General features: G+C 41.6%; 1 protein-coding gene across 12 annotated transcripts in view; it reads right to left on the bottom strand.

Annotated features, from left to right (window-relative positions):
• Positions 1-15,338, bottom strand: part of fat1a (FAT atypical cadherin 1a) — a 77,941-nt gene extending 62,603 nt beyond the window's left edge. For 11 of the 12 annotated variants that reach the window (XR_011179117.1, XR_011179118.1, XR_011179120.1 and 8 more), the window contains exons 1-2: positions 13,534-13,671; positions 8,548-11,837 (exon numbers count right to left, since the gene is read on the bottom strand). Coding sequence is in view for 8 of the 12 variants with exons in the window: in XM_069166926.1 (XP_069023027.1) it covers positions 8,548-11,809 (3,262 nt within the window). In the remaining 4 variants the exon portion in view is untranslated. Of the gene's footprint in view, positions 1-8,547; positions 11,838-13,533; positions 13,672-15,163 lie in introns of those variants that run through there. The other variant, XM_069166927.1, reaches the window with a different exon arrangement.
• Positions 15,339-15,872: the final 534 nt, after the last annotated feature.

Here is a 15,872-nt window from a genome sequence, read left to right as displayed (position 1 = left end):
AGCGCATCACATAAAGCATTCATTTCATCATTTCAGTGCAATATGATGAGGTGATCATTCATCAACTTGGCAAACTGGGCAATAACTATAAAGATTTTTTCATTCTTAAATTCAATGATAGACGGGTTTTTTTTTTTCATTTTCATTCAGGAATAATGCGTCTGGAGTAGGTGGCACCAGCTGTTCATAAATGCATTACTATGCTTGTGTGTGAGGTTCTTCCCAATTTCTAAATACTAGAAAGGGATTTTACTCTTGTAAATTTTGCATCACTGTAACATCAACATTTCTTGTCTAGTAAAGACTTGAGTAATGTATTTAAATCAGTTGCTAGGAAACTTTGGAAGTGTTGTCAATCAACTAAAAAAAAGCAGCCACAGCAGTATCAGAGGTTAGCACAACTTGTAAAAAAAAAAAAAAACAGTTTTAAGTGGGCGCGCAGTGTGATAAGCTTAACTGCCAATCCTTTGTAAGTGAGGGTGTTACTATGTTTTATTTATATCTGCAAATATTCATGCATTCCAGCGTGAGGTACCCTAGCAAAGTTAGCAAAGATTGGGGAATTCAGAAAATGTTACTGGCATAAAGGTTTTTGTTTTTTTTGTAAAAAAAATAAAAAAATCTTCCCAGTTTTTATCATTATCAAACAGCATATTAATGTGTAGTGCAGCCCATTTCAATTCAGTGATGTGCAAATCTAAGCTTAGTTAAAATCCTCCAAAGAGATGATTATTTTAGTAATCCATATTTCCCTGATGTTCTTATTGGAATTAGGTTTTAAAGTAAGTGGCCTACGCTAAGCTGATCTTTCTATTACTTTCATGTTATACTTGAAGGCATGCAATACGGCACACTGTATTATTATAAACAGACGTATAGGAAGTAACAAGACTCACATCAGCTCCATTGTTGTGTTTGTAGGGCACACGGATGTTGGGATAGGTCTTAAGAGATAATCCTAATGATGATACAGTATCACCTAAAAAACCATGTCTATCTTATCTCCTTCAACACACTGGACAAACGTATTACAGCCTATTGAGCCAGTGAGTCATTTCCTCTTCATGCATCACTGAGGATGGTATATATTGTGACTAGAAGCAGGAAAAAAAAAAGTCTGTCAACAGCTGGCTCAAGGGAACATTTTCTAGAAATGTTTTTAGTGATGTATGAAACACTGGTACAGTCAGTACCACAGTTCTGAATTTCTTTAGTCATGAAAAAAAAATAAATGACCCAAAAAAAAACAACATGATGTCTAAAGAATACATGAAAATCCGTCATTTGTGCATCTGAGTCGGAAGAAATGGGGGGAAAAAATATCTTTTGATACAGTTGTTACATATCGGTGATGCATGACTGAATGGATTTTTCTTTCCCCATTTAAAAAAATAAATGCCTATTAATTCCAGCTGAGATAGCTTTTGGGATTTAGTTGATGATACAAAGCTTCCATTGTTGCTGGGAACAGTGTTATTTCAAAGGCCTTTCAAATAGGCCTCAGAGCAATACTCCTTGATTCAATATCACAGCATTATTTAGAAGCAGTTACTATACCTCCTGGTGCTGAACAGCTCTATGCCTGTTCCTCTGATAACAATAAGTCCATCTCCATTCATTCCTATACCAAACCCTTCTCAACATTGTTCTGTTTTACAACACGACGCGGCTGTTTCTGGCTCTGCATCAACTTCTATATTGATGTACATATCACTATCTATCCATATGTATTTTCTTTGTAGACTTTCAGCTGACAGCCAACTATTTCCTAGGAGAGCATGAGTGGAGAAGCATCGCCATCTCTCCAGGTACCGCGCTAAAAATGATCCCCGGCTGACTTCCCATCACACGAAGCCAAGTTAATCCACGTTAATTCGTGACTACAGATCAATACTTTCTCATGCTCGCAACACAAGTTTTAACAACAAAACGGAATAATAGCAGACATAATTGGTCTGTTTGTAGTGCTATAGTTCAATATTTAAGTTAGTTTTAGCGGTGCTAGTGAGGAGTTTCCCAACTGTTTAAGACATAATGCTAAGCTAAACTGGCTTTATATTCACCATACAGACATAAGCACACTTCCCAAAATGCTAAATTCACTGTTGTGTGTGTCTCTTCTACGGTTCTGAATAGGTTAACTGTGTCCTGTGAGGCAAAAGGGCCTCATTTGCCCTCACTCCTATGCTGTCAACCATGAGACAATAAAAGCAAAATGCTACTATTGCAATCATGAGTATGCTTGTATCAAATAAAAAATAAATCAGATAAATGAAATTGTCAGATGGAAGATTTTATTTTCAACCACCATGGTTATAAACATTTTTGGTTGACAGACAGGAAATTGTATTTTTGTATCCCTACTTTAGTGCACTTTTGTGTATTTATGGTCAGGGCTGTCACTTGTCAATTATCACACAGCTTCAAATTGGCTATAAATTCCTAAAATAGTTGCTGAATTTTTTTTTTGTTTTAAATATCACTGCTGTTTGTACTTTACACTTCTTATTTGGGCTGTGATTCTGTTTAGCATTCATGACTTAAAGTAACTACAACTGTATTGTGAAATTGATATTTGAGCATTGATCGTCGTCAAATTAAGCAAATCTACAGCTGGTACTGTACTGGACTTCGAAATGTTCCCTGGGACCCACTGCTGAGAGACTAAGCTTCAGAAAGTATAGATCTAATTCCTGAGTATGAATGAACATACAAAGAAGCACGTTCCCCTGCACAAGGCACCTCCTGGTTTCTTTAAAAAGATTTAATGGACTGAGAGAACAACATACTTTTAACGAGGGAAAGTGTGTTTTTCATTTAGCAACCTACAATCAACTTTGTCCCGTTGCACATTCCTGGTCCCATCTCCACAGTAACAGCACTCAAGCAAAGACTATTTGGAATCATGTGCCACTTTGCAGTCCAACTTTTATCTCAAACATACAGAAAATTAGGGACAACGGGCAACAGCTCCCTCTTTTAAAACTGTACTTGATGCTTAAAAGACCGATCATAAACAAGTACAAGCATTTGCCTTTTTATTAGAGTTAAGTATCTGTTTCCTTTAACATGGAGACGATAGGAAAAAAGGAGGGAAGGACTGGCTTCTCTTTTTTTTTTTTTTAATGAAACAGGACTTTGTCATATTGCATCAAACTGTTTCATTTGCTTTCACAAAGAAAGCTTTCACAGCAGAGGCCGCAGACAGCTTCAAGTGAAAGGGCAATGCATATTTTATCTAACACGAAAGGGCAATGCATACATTATACAATCAGCATCTGCGCCTCCTAACCTCAACACACTCCGCTTTGGTCACCTTGACAATTTTACTTCAAGCTGAGACACAACTTGCTTTACATCCGTTTTCAAAGTTAAATTCTATCGAGCACTCCATCGTCAGCACCAAAGCAGCACCGCCTTCAGTAACTCTTACTCAACTTAGAGATGTAATGAGAACAGATTCTTTGGTGCCATGTTGATTCCAAAATTCTAAAACCGCGAGGAAAAACAAACACAAGATGCGTGTGGAGATATTTCCCATTCGAGTTGAATGATCAGGAACAGGTTTAGGACTAGAAACAACCAAAAGCCAGTTTGCAAATAAACATCACCGATCGTTATCAATGAAAGGAAACACCTAAAATGTCTCTTAGCACCTGAAAGACCGGAATTCAGATCTGTACTGAGAATTCAAGGTGAGCAAGTTATTATTATTATAAAGCTCCACACACAACACAAAGGTCATGTTGTTAAGGATATTGTAGCTTATAACGCGAGCTTGCTGCTGCTTACAACTTTTGTAGGCAACCATTACACGTTAATAATGATAATCGCATCGTTAATTAAATATTAGGCCTCAAAAAGCGGTATGTTTAGGGGCATGTCTGTTTTATTCACAGTCAGGTTTTCGCAATAAGTGGGCGGGCAAAGTGTCCTTATAGTTCCCAATCAGAACAAGTGTGATTCACCACTCGCTCTTCTCCAGTTTGTCCAAATATGGTCACTCCTGGCCCCAAAATAGCAAGATAGGAACAGCCAAAATGGTGAACTCCACGCTTCAGGAGGGCAGCTCACAAACCAACGCCCTTGTCGGTTGGCACTTGATTGTACCGCATGAAATGATATCGTTCGATGGTTTATTAAAAGTACTTAAAAGTTCTTTTGTGAAGGTGGCTCTTTCTTTTTTTTACCTCTGACTTTCTTGCAGCTGTCTACCGGGGATTTTAATTTGGACAAAGTTTCCTGATTTGCACAATCTTCTTTAGTTATTCCAGACAAAGGAAATAGTCAGTGGCAATAAAAAAAACATTTTTAAAAACCTACCTGATGTAAGGTGTGTCAAGGCTGAGTCAGGTATACTTTGAGGAGTGAGGACTTGTCTACGATCATCATTCATGATAAGCACAGTTTTATTGCTAGTATTTTTCCTCTGGCACTGGAATTTGACCTGAAGTGGGTTCAAGTGTTTTTCACCTCAATCTTACCGCAACGGTTGATAATATTTCTATATCTGTTTCTATCATCATTGTTTTGCTAGTTTTACCCATTATAAGTGCAGAAGTGGCATCATATTTGACTCTGTAAAGGTATATGCTTTTTCTTTGGCTCTATTCAAATTGTGAATTGTATGAAATTTGAGGAGTTATAATCCTCACAACCTTTTCCGGAACTGACCCACATAAGGTAAGTAGTGCCCTATTGGATTACTCAACAGCACTACTGTAAACTGAGCAAACACTTTGGATTTGTTTCCAGCCCAGGAATGCCAGCATTCTTTATATGTTTTCGATGATTTTAGAGCATCAGCTGTAAAGCCTTTTCAATGAGAAAGTCAGTCACAAAAATAAGTCATTAAGTTAGCCATTTGAGCAATCGCCTCTTCAAAATTGTCATAAGCCCTTGCAAACCCATAATAGTTTACCTTTAGGACCCAAACATGTTAAACAGTAGCTGGCCTCTCATTGCATAAAAGCCCTCACAAGTGTATGCTTCCTTCCCAGCACAAAATGGTGGACAAACAAAGCAGACACGTTTCTTTCGTAGGGAAACCTCTTACTAACCAACATGTGGATATGTTTCTCGGGAGTTTAGTTAAATAAACCGGGACTAAAAAAGCTAATACCGGATTTGGGATTTGGATTTGATAGCAGGATGTCCATTGTGCTGTGTTTCTGTTGAAACACTCAGTTGCTGATATGTAATATTCAGCACGTAGTGAGCTTTTAGTATGCCAAACTTCAGTTGTGTTTTGCGCCCAGTATTTTCTATTCACTATAGGTCACAGATCATCTGATTATGAGCAAACGTACCCGATTTTAGTGAGACGGCGTAAATTTGGCGTACAGCATGGGAAGGGGCCCGGGACAGCATCTCGGTAAGAGTACGTTTAAATTAAGATGGCACCGATCCAGTTACCACAGAGCTTTTAATAACACAGAGAATGTCTGGACAAACAGTTGCCATGGACTCCCTGAGCAGTCTGAGAGAAAAGGAACCATAACGGAAGAGGAAGACGTGGTTTGCATAACAGGGTCTCTTCTACTTTGAGTTGATGTAAATGAGAACAGGATGGTATTGAATAGACACCAGTTTTAAATTGAATTGCCGTGTCTCCAGCAAATAACACGTTTGTTCTTTGCATGGTTTGAGGACGTCAGTTAAGTGGGTAGCAAGCATGTCCTGTTTGCGTACTCTATAATGCAATCCTTTGTGCAGATGCGTCAGATACACCTACTCCTCGAGATTCAGTCACTGTCTACTTTCATCAGCCACCGCAGAGTGCACTGTTTCCCACAGCAACACTTTTGTTTCCCACATCGTCTTATTGTTGTTACTGTGTTATTGTGGATGTCACAACAAGAGGAAAGAACAGTGGTTTATATTGCGGTGATGGAAGAAGCAAAACAATGCAACATAGATCAAAACTGCAGCAGCCTCCTGTATCTTAAACACGTGTACATGGGTTTAGGATTACAAGCATCAAGTGAAACGGTTGCTCACTCCTGCCCACTCAGCTGAAGGTGTGTAGCTCCTGGCAGTTTTCCTCGCACCACTTTTTCATTTGTTTTCCCATTTCAAACCATTTCAAAACATTATGGTTAAGATTCACAACATGCAGCTGCAGCTCTGACTATATAGTGGGGTGTGCACCCGTCCTTATAGTTTCCTTTTTGGAAGCGTCATATACTAAACACATAACCACACCCTTCATCTAGTGAAATCATAGGAGGGCCTCACCACCTTGGCTGTATTTAGTTGGCTACTGACCTCAGATCTAATCCATAATAAAAGGACCCAGCCCAGGACAATCCTATCATTGCACCTCTTGATAATCACTTAATAGGCCTCTGGGACTAAAAAGAAAATCAAACCAGGCTCCCAGGATCTGTGCCCTATACAGGATTTGGAGTTAGACATGGATGCCAGTAGCAGGCCTGCATGTGGCTCCATCAAGATACTGCAGTAAAAGATGGAGTGGTGTAACAGCACTATGGTATACCATGGTATTTAGAAATCCTGGTACGTAAAGTCGAGAGATGCAACACAGTCGTGGATTGTAGTGCATTCGGGGTCTGGTAAAAGAACCGTGCTGAAAAAGACCAGAAACTAGTCAACACAAACAACGCTGTGTGCATTATTCGCTACAAGAAAGTTGTGTCCAGGGTGGACTATAAATACCCCCACAAGTGTATGTTAAGTACAGCATCTGAATATACTGCACAGCAGGGAACATTGTCAGCCCACAACGCTCCCAACTAAAGCCAGACAAAGTAAATAAGCTTGTCTTATTGGCAGAAACCTAAATGATTAGCTCCAGTAGACCTATATGCTCTAAACCAAAAGAAGATTGATTACTTTTGGCAAGTTTATACTTGTAAGCTAATGATTTAGCGAGGCCAAATTATTCTGCCTTTTTTACAAGGGTAGTTTTCTATCATATTCTGCCAAACTTCCATAAAACTGCCTTTAGCCAAACCTTATTACAGCAGAAAAAGATTTATGTGGAGGAAGACATGACTGGTGGTCTGGTCATTTTGCACTGTATAATCTATATTCACAGTGCTGCAACTTAAAATGGGTCAAAAGCATGTAATCCATGCAAGACATGCCCAAGCAATTGGTATTAGACTGCACTGTCATGCATGTGTGACACTGACAACGTCAAATTTCTTTCCCTAAATATTACCATACACCATAAACTGTGGTGAAATTTTTTAAGGTATTAAAGTATGATAAAAACCAGATTCCACCCTAGTCTTAAACAGTACTAGAGTCCATCACCATTCCCTGCAAAAATTCAACTTCCGTTAAGGTCAGCTTAGCACAAACATTGAAATAAACAGATTTGAAACAGTTTCTCCTTGCGTGTAAGCAGGGAGAAGTCACCAGTTCGAGCTTTAGATATCTCAGCATCTCTCCAACAGAATCTTAATACAAATCAGATATCCAACCGCTACCACAGACACTATCACATGCACACCAAAGCTAACAAACAACCCTGGAGGATGCATCCTTCATAAAGGTTCATCTCCTTCTGCTAAATTCACCAGGCAGAACAAAGTATTTCCCAACAGGTTCACGGAGGAAACTTCCCGTCAACTTATTGAATAATTCACATACTGTATATCCGACTCTTAATAAACAGGAACCTAAAGATAGAAACAACTTTTCCGGCATTAAAGGTCCACAGCAGACAGATACATCACATTTCAGTCTTTCTTATGTAGATATGAACCTTTGAGGTTACATGTGCCAAGAGAAATCAATGTATTATGCATTAAGTTTCACTGCCTCATTTAGACATTAAAAATACATAGTGCTGAGAGGAATTTAATTTCAAATAGGGAGGAAGAAAAAAAAAAAAAATCACATTAAGCCACTCAAGAATGTGGCAACCCAGTTTAAAAAGGATGGCAGCGAGCCAGGTCCAAAACATCCAACTCAGGTGACGGGTTTGGGGTAAGAACTCCTCGAATTCCAGACTACTTATTTTGAGCTAATTTGAGTCAGCTGCTAAAATCATTCTGGGCAGCTGAGCAAGTATTAACATATTTTCTGCAACATAATGAGAAATCCACAAGCCAAGCCTTGCCATCAGTACCATACTGAAAATATGCCGTTGTAAAAAAAAATTAAAAAAAACAAACTTCCATAACTACCATTAGAATATCTTAACATTAGGTCAAACAGATTTGACCATTTTCCAAATTGAAACTATCTTATGAAGGAGTATGGACGCGTACAGTCAGTGAGAGCAAGGCTGGGGGAGGAGAGGAGGGAAAATCTCTCAAGACTCTTCTTAGTACCACAGCAACTACTCAGGAATGTCCACACAGGTCTGAGAGACAGCTGGTCCATCTGTTCCTGCCGTCAATCCTCCCGAAGAAGAAAAATGACTGGAATCAGGAACCGTCACTGCCTTACCTCATTGCTCCGTAAAGATGGCTGAATAAAGTCTAGCTAAAAATACCTTTCTTTATCTAAGTGCTGATGCCTATTGCAGAAAAGAACACAAGCGTCACATAGATCTATTGAATTTAGACTCACCAGTTTCCTCATCAATGGAAAATATCCCCAGGCCAGACCCATCTCGTATGGAGTACCGAATCTCTCCATCTTGTCCTCTGTCCTCGTCTTCAGCTGTTACAGTCATCACCGAAGTTCCGACATGTGCATTCTCTTTTATAAATCCCTTTTCCACAAATGATCGGAACAAAGGCCTGTAGAGATTCTCATTCACATCCACCACGTCCACCTCAATGAAGCAGGTCGAGGACAAAGATATGGGCTTCCCTTTGTCTTTAGCTTTTGCCGTCAGGTTGTACACCTGTTTGGTCTCATAATCTAGATTCTGAACAATCCGCAGAGCACCGCTGAGTTTGTCTACTTCGAAATTCCCATCGCCATTGTCAATAAGGTTGTATCGTACCTGACTGGAAGGTCCAAGATCGGGGTCATGAGCCTCCAGCCACATAATTACAGTACCGATTGGGAGGTCCTCCCTCACCTTTACGCGGTAATTGGGGGGAACAAATTTAGGTGGATTGTCATTCACATCTTCCAGGGTGATCTTGAGTTGCACTGTGGACACTAACTGAGGTTCGTTCACTGCTTGGTCACGTGCCGCAATCTTCAAGATATAAAATGGATGGAGCTCGCGATCCAACAGCTTTGTCACGGTCACCACGCCGCTCAGCTCATTGATAGCGAAATGATCGGTGCCTCCCAAAATCGAATACTTGACAAGTCCATTATCCCCTTGATCCTTATCTGTTGAATCCACCTGGATCATTTCTGTCCCAACAGGTGCGCTCTCACTTATTTCAACCGAGTAAGAATCTTGCAAAAATTGGGGGCTGTTGTCGTTGGCGTCTAAGATTTTAACATCCAAAAGGCGCGATGAGGATTTTTGAGGTATCCCAAGATCATAAACTGTGATGTTCAGGGTGTAGTGGTCTGTTGTTTCCCGGTCAAGAGGAGAATAAACCAAAAGCCAACCCGTTTCCATATCTACTATAAAGCGGCTTTCTGTGTCCCCGCCTGATATAACATACACGAGTTTCCTGTTAAAGCCACTATCCGAGTCCGTAGCACTTAACTGGACAACCCGGGCCCCGACAGGGAGGTCCTCTTTAACTTCAATGACACTTGGGAAAGACTCTGCAAACTGAGGAGAGTACCGGTTGACTGAGTGAATGTCCATAAAGTTGTCATCTGGTTCGGTTTGAGTGTGGATTTTGCTGCCATGAAGTAGCTTTTCAGCCAGCATGGTGGCGACGCCAGTTTCGACACATTTTAACTGGACAGGCTTGCGGGCCGTGATGACAGTTATGTTCATGATCATTGGTCGAGTCTCATGTTCGCCGTCGGTTGCGATGATTTGTAAACTATGAAAGGACACTTTAGCTGCCTCTCCCTCGCTCAGCGTGCGCTTCAGTGAGAGCGTGCCAGAGCTCGGGTTCAGTTCAAACAGATCAAGATCATTCCCGGCTTTAATATTGTACCGTACTAGCTGCAGTTCGTCAGCGTCTATGGCGGACGCTGTTGTTATCTGCTCTCCCACGCCGTGATCTCTCGGCACAGTCACTTCACAGTCTACATTTTCAAACAATGGCTTGTTGTCATTCAGGTTATTTAACGTTATGGTGACGGATGCCTCCACCTCTCTCCGGAAAGGGGATCCCCAATCTGATGCCCTGACTCTGAGATTGTAAATCCTGGGCATGAGCTCATAGTCAAGGACCTCTGAGGTACTGATGACACCAGTGAAGTAATCAATAACAAATGGCTGGGGACTCAGATTGGTAATGCTGTAGGTCACGTAGCCATTCTCCCCTCTGTCTAAATCAGAGGCTTTAACCGTTAGCACACTGGTCCCTATGGGTACATTCTCATCAACACCGGCCTTGTAGGATGTCTGCTGGAACTCTGGTGCATTGTTATTGACATCAATCACTTCAACGATCACTTTTGTTGCCGCTTTTTTGTCACTGGTGATCACATCCAGCTCAAATTGTGAGGAAATATCAGCATTGATGGGTCCTGCGGTGCTGATTAAGCCGGTATCTGGATTGATGGTGAATCTGTTCTTGTCAGATTTGTGTCTAAAAGCATATTTTAGCTGGGGATACTTTGGCACAGCTGTTACCATAGCGACAGGTGTGTGAAGAGGGGCAAATTCACTCAGATTGACTCTGTAAATGGCCCTCTCAAATATCGGAGGGCCCACTTTGAACTGTGCAGAAGTGACATGGACCAGTTTAGCAGATGAAAATTGAGGCGGGTTGCCTTTGTCCTTTGCCTGTAAAGTGAGGTTGTATCCAAAAGGCTGGCTGTCCCAGTCCACATCTTTGACAGCTTTGATTTTATACTCCTTGCTTCCGGGGCTGGTTCTGACAGCCTTGAACTGCTGCAGAGGATCACCGGCCACGATACTCAATGATGCTATCTCGCCGTTTGGTCCTTGGTCGTTGTCCTCCACTGTCACGATGGCATAGGTGGGGTCATGGTCTGCATCGGAGGGGGCCAGGGCTACTGCAGTGATTACAGGTGCATGCTCATTGGCCTGCTCCACCCTCACTGTAAGTTTGGCCATGCTACTGAAACCGCTGCTGCCGTACAGCTTCATCCCTCTGTCCACTGCAAGGATCTCCAACTCGTACAACTTTGTCTCGGAGAAGTCTAGTTTGCCAGTCAGGGTCACCACGCCGCTTGTTGGATGAACTGCAAACATGTCCGTCCACTCTCTGAAACTATAGTAGTATTCTCCGTTCGTACCGATATCTGCATCAGTTGCCGTGACCTTGGCCACACTGGATCGTATGGCCGTGTTCTCTGGCAGAGAGATGCTATAGGATGTTGGTGAGAAGAGTGGCCTCAGATCATTGGTGTCCAGTACCCGGACCTTAACTCTAGCGCGACACTCAAAATTGGTGCCCCTCTCTGAGGCTTTGACAGTCAGAATGTAGTGGTCTTTAACCTCCCGGTTCAGAATGGCAGTGCTGCCTCCTTTGGTCCTTATCCGCAAAAAACTGAAATCTCCCAGCAGGTAGTCCTCTGCTTTGAATAAGTTCTCATTGTCTCCAGAGATGATTTTGTACCGTATCTCCCACGCTGGGTCTGTAATATAGATCCCCATCTTGGTGTGACTCTCTAAATATGACTTAGCAGCAGAGTTCTCGTATATGGTAGCATTGTAAACGGCGTCGGTGAATTGCATGGAGGCGGCCCTCCCCATCCTTTGGTTCCCTGCGCAGCCACACAAGAGCTGCAGGAGCAGCACAAGCAGCGAAACCAAGTGCTTCCCCATTATCGTACCGTGATCTTCACAGAACCACCTGGGGGGGGGAAAAAAAAAACATGTGGATTTTTAGTGTCACAATCATGCAAAAACATTTAAAAGATTATATTAATTGTGATTTCAATTAGCAAAATTTAAATAACCAGGTGAATTAATCATTTACCACATTCATTCATTCCTATCTGAGCAGCCAGGAATACAGACAAATGCGGAAAACCTTATTCCCCTCGTCATTGTGCACGTTCCCAGACTCCTTTAATGTCCTGACAAGTGATGGCTAGGCTGATAAAAGGCTAAATAGGTTCCATGTGGAAATAAAGATGAAGCAGAGCCGTGAGTCAAGTGACAAGATCTAAGCCTGCCCTGCTCCCATGTCTGCACAATACCAGATGCCAACTATTTACAACAGTGAAACCTCATTCCTCCAAACATCCTCTTAATGAGTTCAGGAGAAGCACTGGCAACACATAGGCAAATAAATCTTTAATTTCCTTGTTGCATGAAAAAAAAAAAAAAAAAAAAAAAAAACACACACACACGTGTTTGTTCTTGTATGGAAATGCAATAAGTAAAATGTCTGGTCTCCATTAAATCTTCTTTTTTTTTTTTTTTTTTTTAAATAAATAAATGATTACACATGCAGCATCAAACTGTCTGATATAGTGATTAGCAGTGATCCCGGACTTGTCTTATAGTTCTAAAACAATAAAACACAAGTCTGCTCTTTACAATCTCGTCTTAGTACAATCAGGGTTGAAACCGGGGAGAGACGACTGTGAAACTGCTTTAAAATTGCACATTCATTCGTTTACAGCCGCTTTACAGCGTCTCCGGCTGTGTGTGTGTGTGTGTGTGCGTGCGTGTGTGCGTGCGTGTGTGTGTGTGTGTGCGTGTGCGTGCGTGTGTGTGTGTGGGAGTCCGTACAAAGACAAATAAAAGCAGGACGGAATGTGTCTGCGAAACAAGCGTTTCGTATAAAACCTACAATATTGACTTTTGGCGTGTCGAAACGACCCGAGCAGGGTTTGGTTGGGAATGTTTTATGAAGGGTTAATAAGTGACAGACTCGAGCTGAAATCACCTTCAGTCTGAAACTATCGCCTGCAGGTACAAAAGAACCATCTGCTTTGTGAGCGACCATTGTAAAAAAAAAAAAAAAAAAAAAAAAAAAAATTCAAACTAACACTTAAACTTGCGCCTCGTTTTTTTTTTTTTTTTTTTTTTTTTTTTTTTTTAACACATGAATGAGAAAAAAAATTCTCCACATTTGCGTAGTTTTGTTCCTCTGCAAGCTCAAAGCAGCTACAGGTTTCCAATAGGAGAAAAGTTAATTGTTTCAAGAAATGAAGTTTCGGGTGCCTCGAGACTTACTTCACGTCTGACCCCATCCCCCAACTAAAACCATTCACTTCTTGAAACGATGGCAGCGGAGCGCTGAGCAGAGATATACGCCTGATAAAACGCAACCACCCCCCCGCACACAAAACAAAACGCTTAAAGTGCACCTAGAGTTGTGTGTTGTTGTTTAAAAACGGACATTTCAACCTTTAGTTTTGTCCGGGCTGAACTTCTCCGAAGAGGCAGAGAAAGCAGCGGCGGCTCACAATAGCAGACCTAACCTATCTCAACTTTTTTTTTTTTTTTTTTACGTTACCGAGATGCCGACGTTAAAGCGCAGCTCCGTGAAAAAGGCTACCACGTACCCAAAAAAAAAAAAAAAACGTTTCACGTACCTCTTCTATTATTAATATCGTAGATTGGGAGGTTTTGCATGTAGTTTATGTCGTCCAAATCTCGGCATGGTAATACGTGGACTCCTCTCCTCTCCGCTACTCCATCTGCCACCAGCAGGCACCCTCTCTCTTCCCCTTTCTCTCCCACACTGGAGCTGCCCGGTATCTCTCCGCGCTGCGCACGTCCGGATCTACTTACCGGCTGGCAGCAGCAGGAGTGAACCTTTCCGCCCTGAACCCACGACCAGGGCGCTTTGATTTACTGTGACTTCCTTATATTTTCATGTGAAATATTTCCAGAAAGGCCAAGCTTCTTCCTCTTCTAAATTAGTTGCATTTCAATTCAGCAGCTACCATTTCAGCTCCAAGGCAGCCAACTGTTTATACGTGTCCTTACATTCAAATTAAAAGCTGACTGATCATGTTAACACCTGGAGAAAACGACCCTTTCACAAATATCTTCACAGTGACCAGTGCTCATGAGATGTGAGTCCTTTTATGGGCTTTTTTTTTGTTTCCCATAAATTACATGTAAATTATTGTTAAATAAATAACGTATTTTCTTATGCTTTGCTTATTATTAAAATAATCTAAATTAAAGTAACCTCCAACAATGTCCCTTTGTGGTTGTTGCACTCTAGACATTCTTACAGGACCAAACCTTGTGCGGCCCAAATGGACAAACAATATTCACCTGTCAAGCTGTAACCCACCACTTATCTGTGGCTACCTTGACAGGTTATTTTGTGCATGACCTCCTGGCTGCATATAAATATAAATATAAATATAGCCTGTATACAAAGATCAACTAGACAATAATTAATGCTGGCTTTGTTGAAAAAGGAACCTTGAATTCACATCATAATTTTGTCAGCATAAAAATATGGATAAACCTAATTTTGCAAAAGAAATTGCAGGTCAGGACCTCTGTGATGACGATAAATAGGCTAATAATGCTTGCAAATGCAACGCTCCTCGCCAAGTATCGTTGCATTTATGTGTATGAATATAAATTCTGGAGATGATCTTGTTCTCATTATTCTTACTAATGTTTTTGTTATCTTAATATCCGGGTTTATGCTGAAAATAAAGTGGGCAGCAGTGCGTCCCGGGCTGTAGTTTGGCACTGGAGCTGGGTGACTAATGACGGTAATACATTTGCCACGAAGGCGCTGATCCCATCAGCCCCCCCTTTCCCCCCGTTCCCCCTCTCCTCACGGACTCATCCTGGACTGCGCTTCTCAGACCAGAGCTGCACTACTTCCCTCTACACGCACGCAGGGAGTGTGGCTGCTATGCGATTGATGGCGCTGTCTCACTGCTCTTGCCCGGACTGCAGTGATCCAGCTGGTGCTCCAGCAAAAAGCCCGTGCTGCATGCAGCTTGACAACTTGTCAACATGTACGTTCCGCTCGTGTGTGTATGTGTGCCATGCGTGTGAGTGCTCTGCGTGCGTATTTGCGCAGTTGGCACAAGTCAGACAGAACCACTCACTTTTCTTTTAACACGCTCATAAAAAAAAAATAAAAAAAAAATGCTTTGAGTTGAATCCAAAGTTTTAGGAGTGAAAAAATAAATAAATTCTAAACAAAACCATGAGCTATGTCTTCTGTTTTTCACGACTACTCACCGGACCAGCTGGACGACCGCCGGCTGTCGCTCCAAACTTCCCTTCACATAAGTCCTGGCAGCTTTTGGTAAATATTTTTAGCAAGCATCTCTCAGATGAGGGAGGCTTCTGCTTGTGAGAATCCGTCACTTTACTCCTCTTCAATTCCTCTTCGCAGTTTCAAAGACTTCACTTACGATCCGCTCAGAGTCATCACACATGGTGGTGGCTTGGTACAGAGACGCGGTAGTAGGCTGTGGTTCGCTCCTCTCCTCCACAGCGGTTCAGGTGGAGTGGCATGCTGTTGCTGCCTTCAGGCGACATCGGAAATATTGCAACCCTGATAAGAAAGCCAAAGAAGACATAACTAGTAAAGATATGGCAATGTCGTGGTTTTCCTGCCTCTGCTGCTCTCTACCCTTCGGAAAGTAGCAGGACGCTGTTGGGGGGGGGGAGTGAGAGGAAATCCTATCAAGAACTGATGGTGAAAGTGATGTCTTTGATTCTTGTGTTTTTCTTTTGGTTCTCTGTTTATCTAATTATTTGTCAGATAATTCCCACTTTATTGATACAAAATTTATATTCCATACTGTATATTTATGCCTTCAATATTGCTGAATTTCTTACACAAACAACATCATTGAAAACACATTTGAGCAGAGACAAATTTTTCACCCAATATTTTCTGTAGCCAAAAGCAGTAGAAAGTTCTTGGAAAGTTTGAAAGTAG

Source organism: Embiotoca jacksoni, unplaced genomic scaffold (genome assembly GCF_022577435.1).
Source record: "Embiotoca jacksoni isolate LCO1_2020_lvr unplaced genomic scaffold, fEmbJac1.0.p SCAF_4, whole genome shotgun sequence".
In the NCBI taxonomy this organism is placed as follows: Eukaryota; Metazoa; Chordata; class Actinopteri; family Embiotocidae; genus Embiotoca; species Embiotoca jacksoni.
The sequence above is the reverse complement of the archived record's forward strand: the minus strand, read 5'-3'. Positions and strand labels throughout refer to the sequence as shown.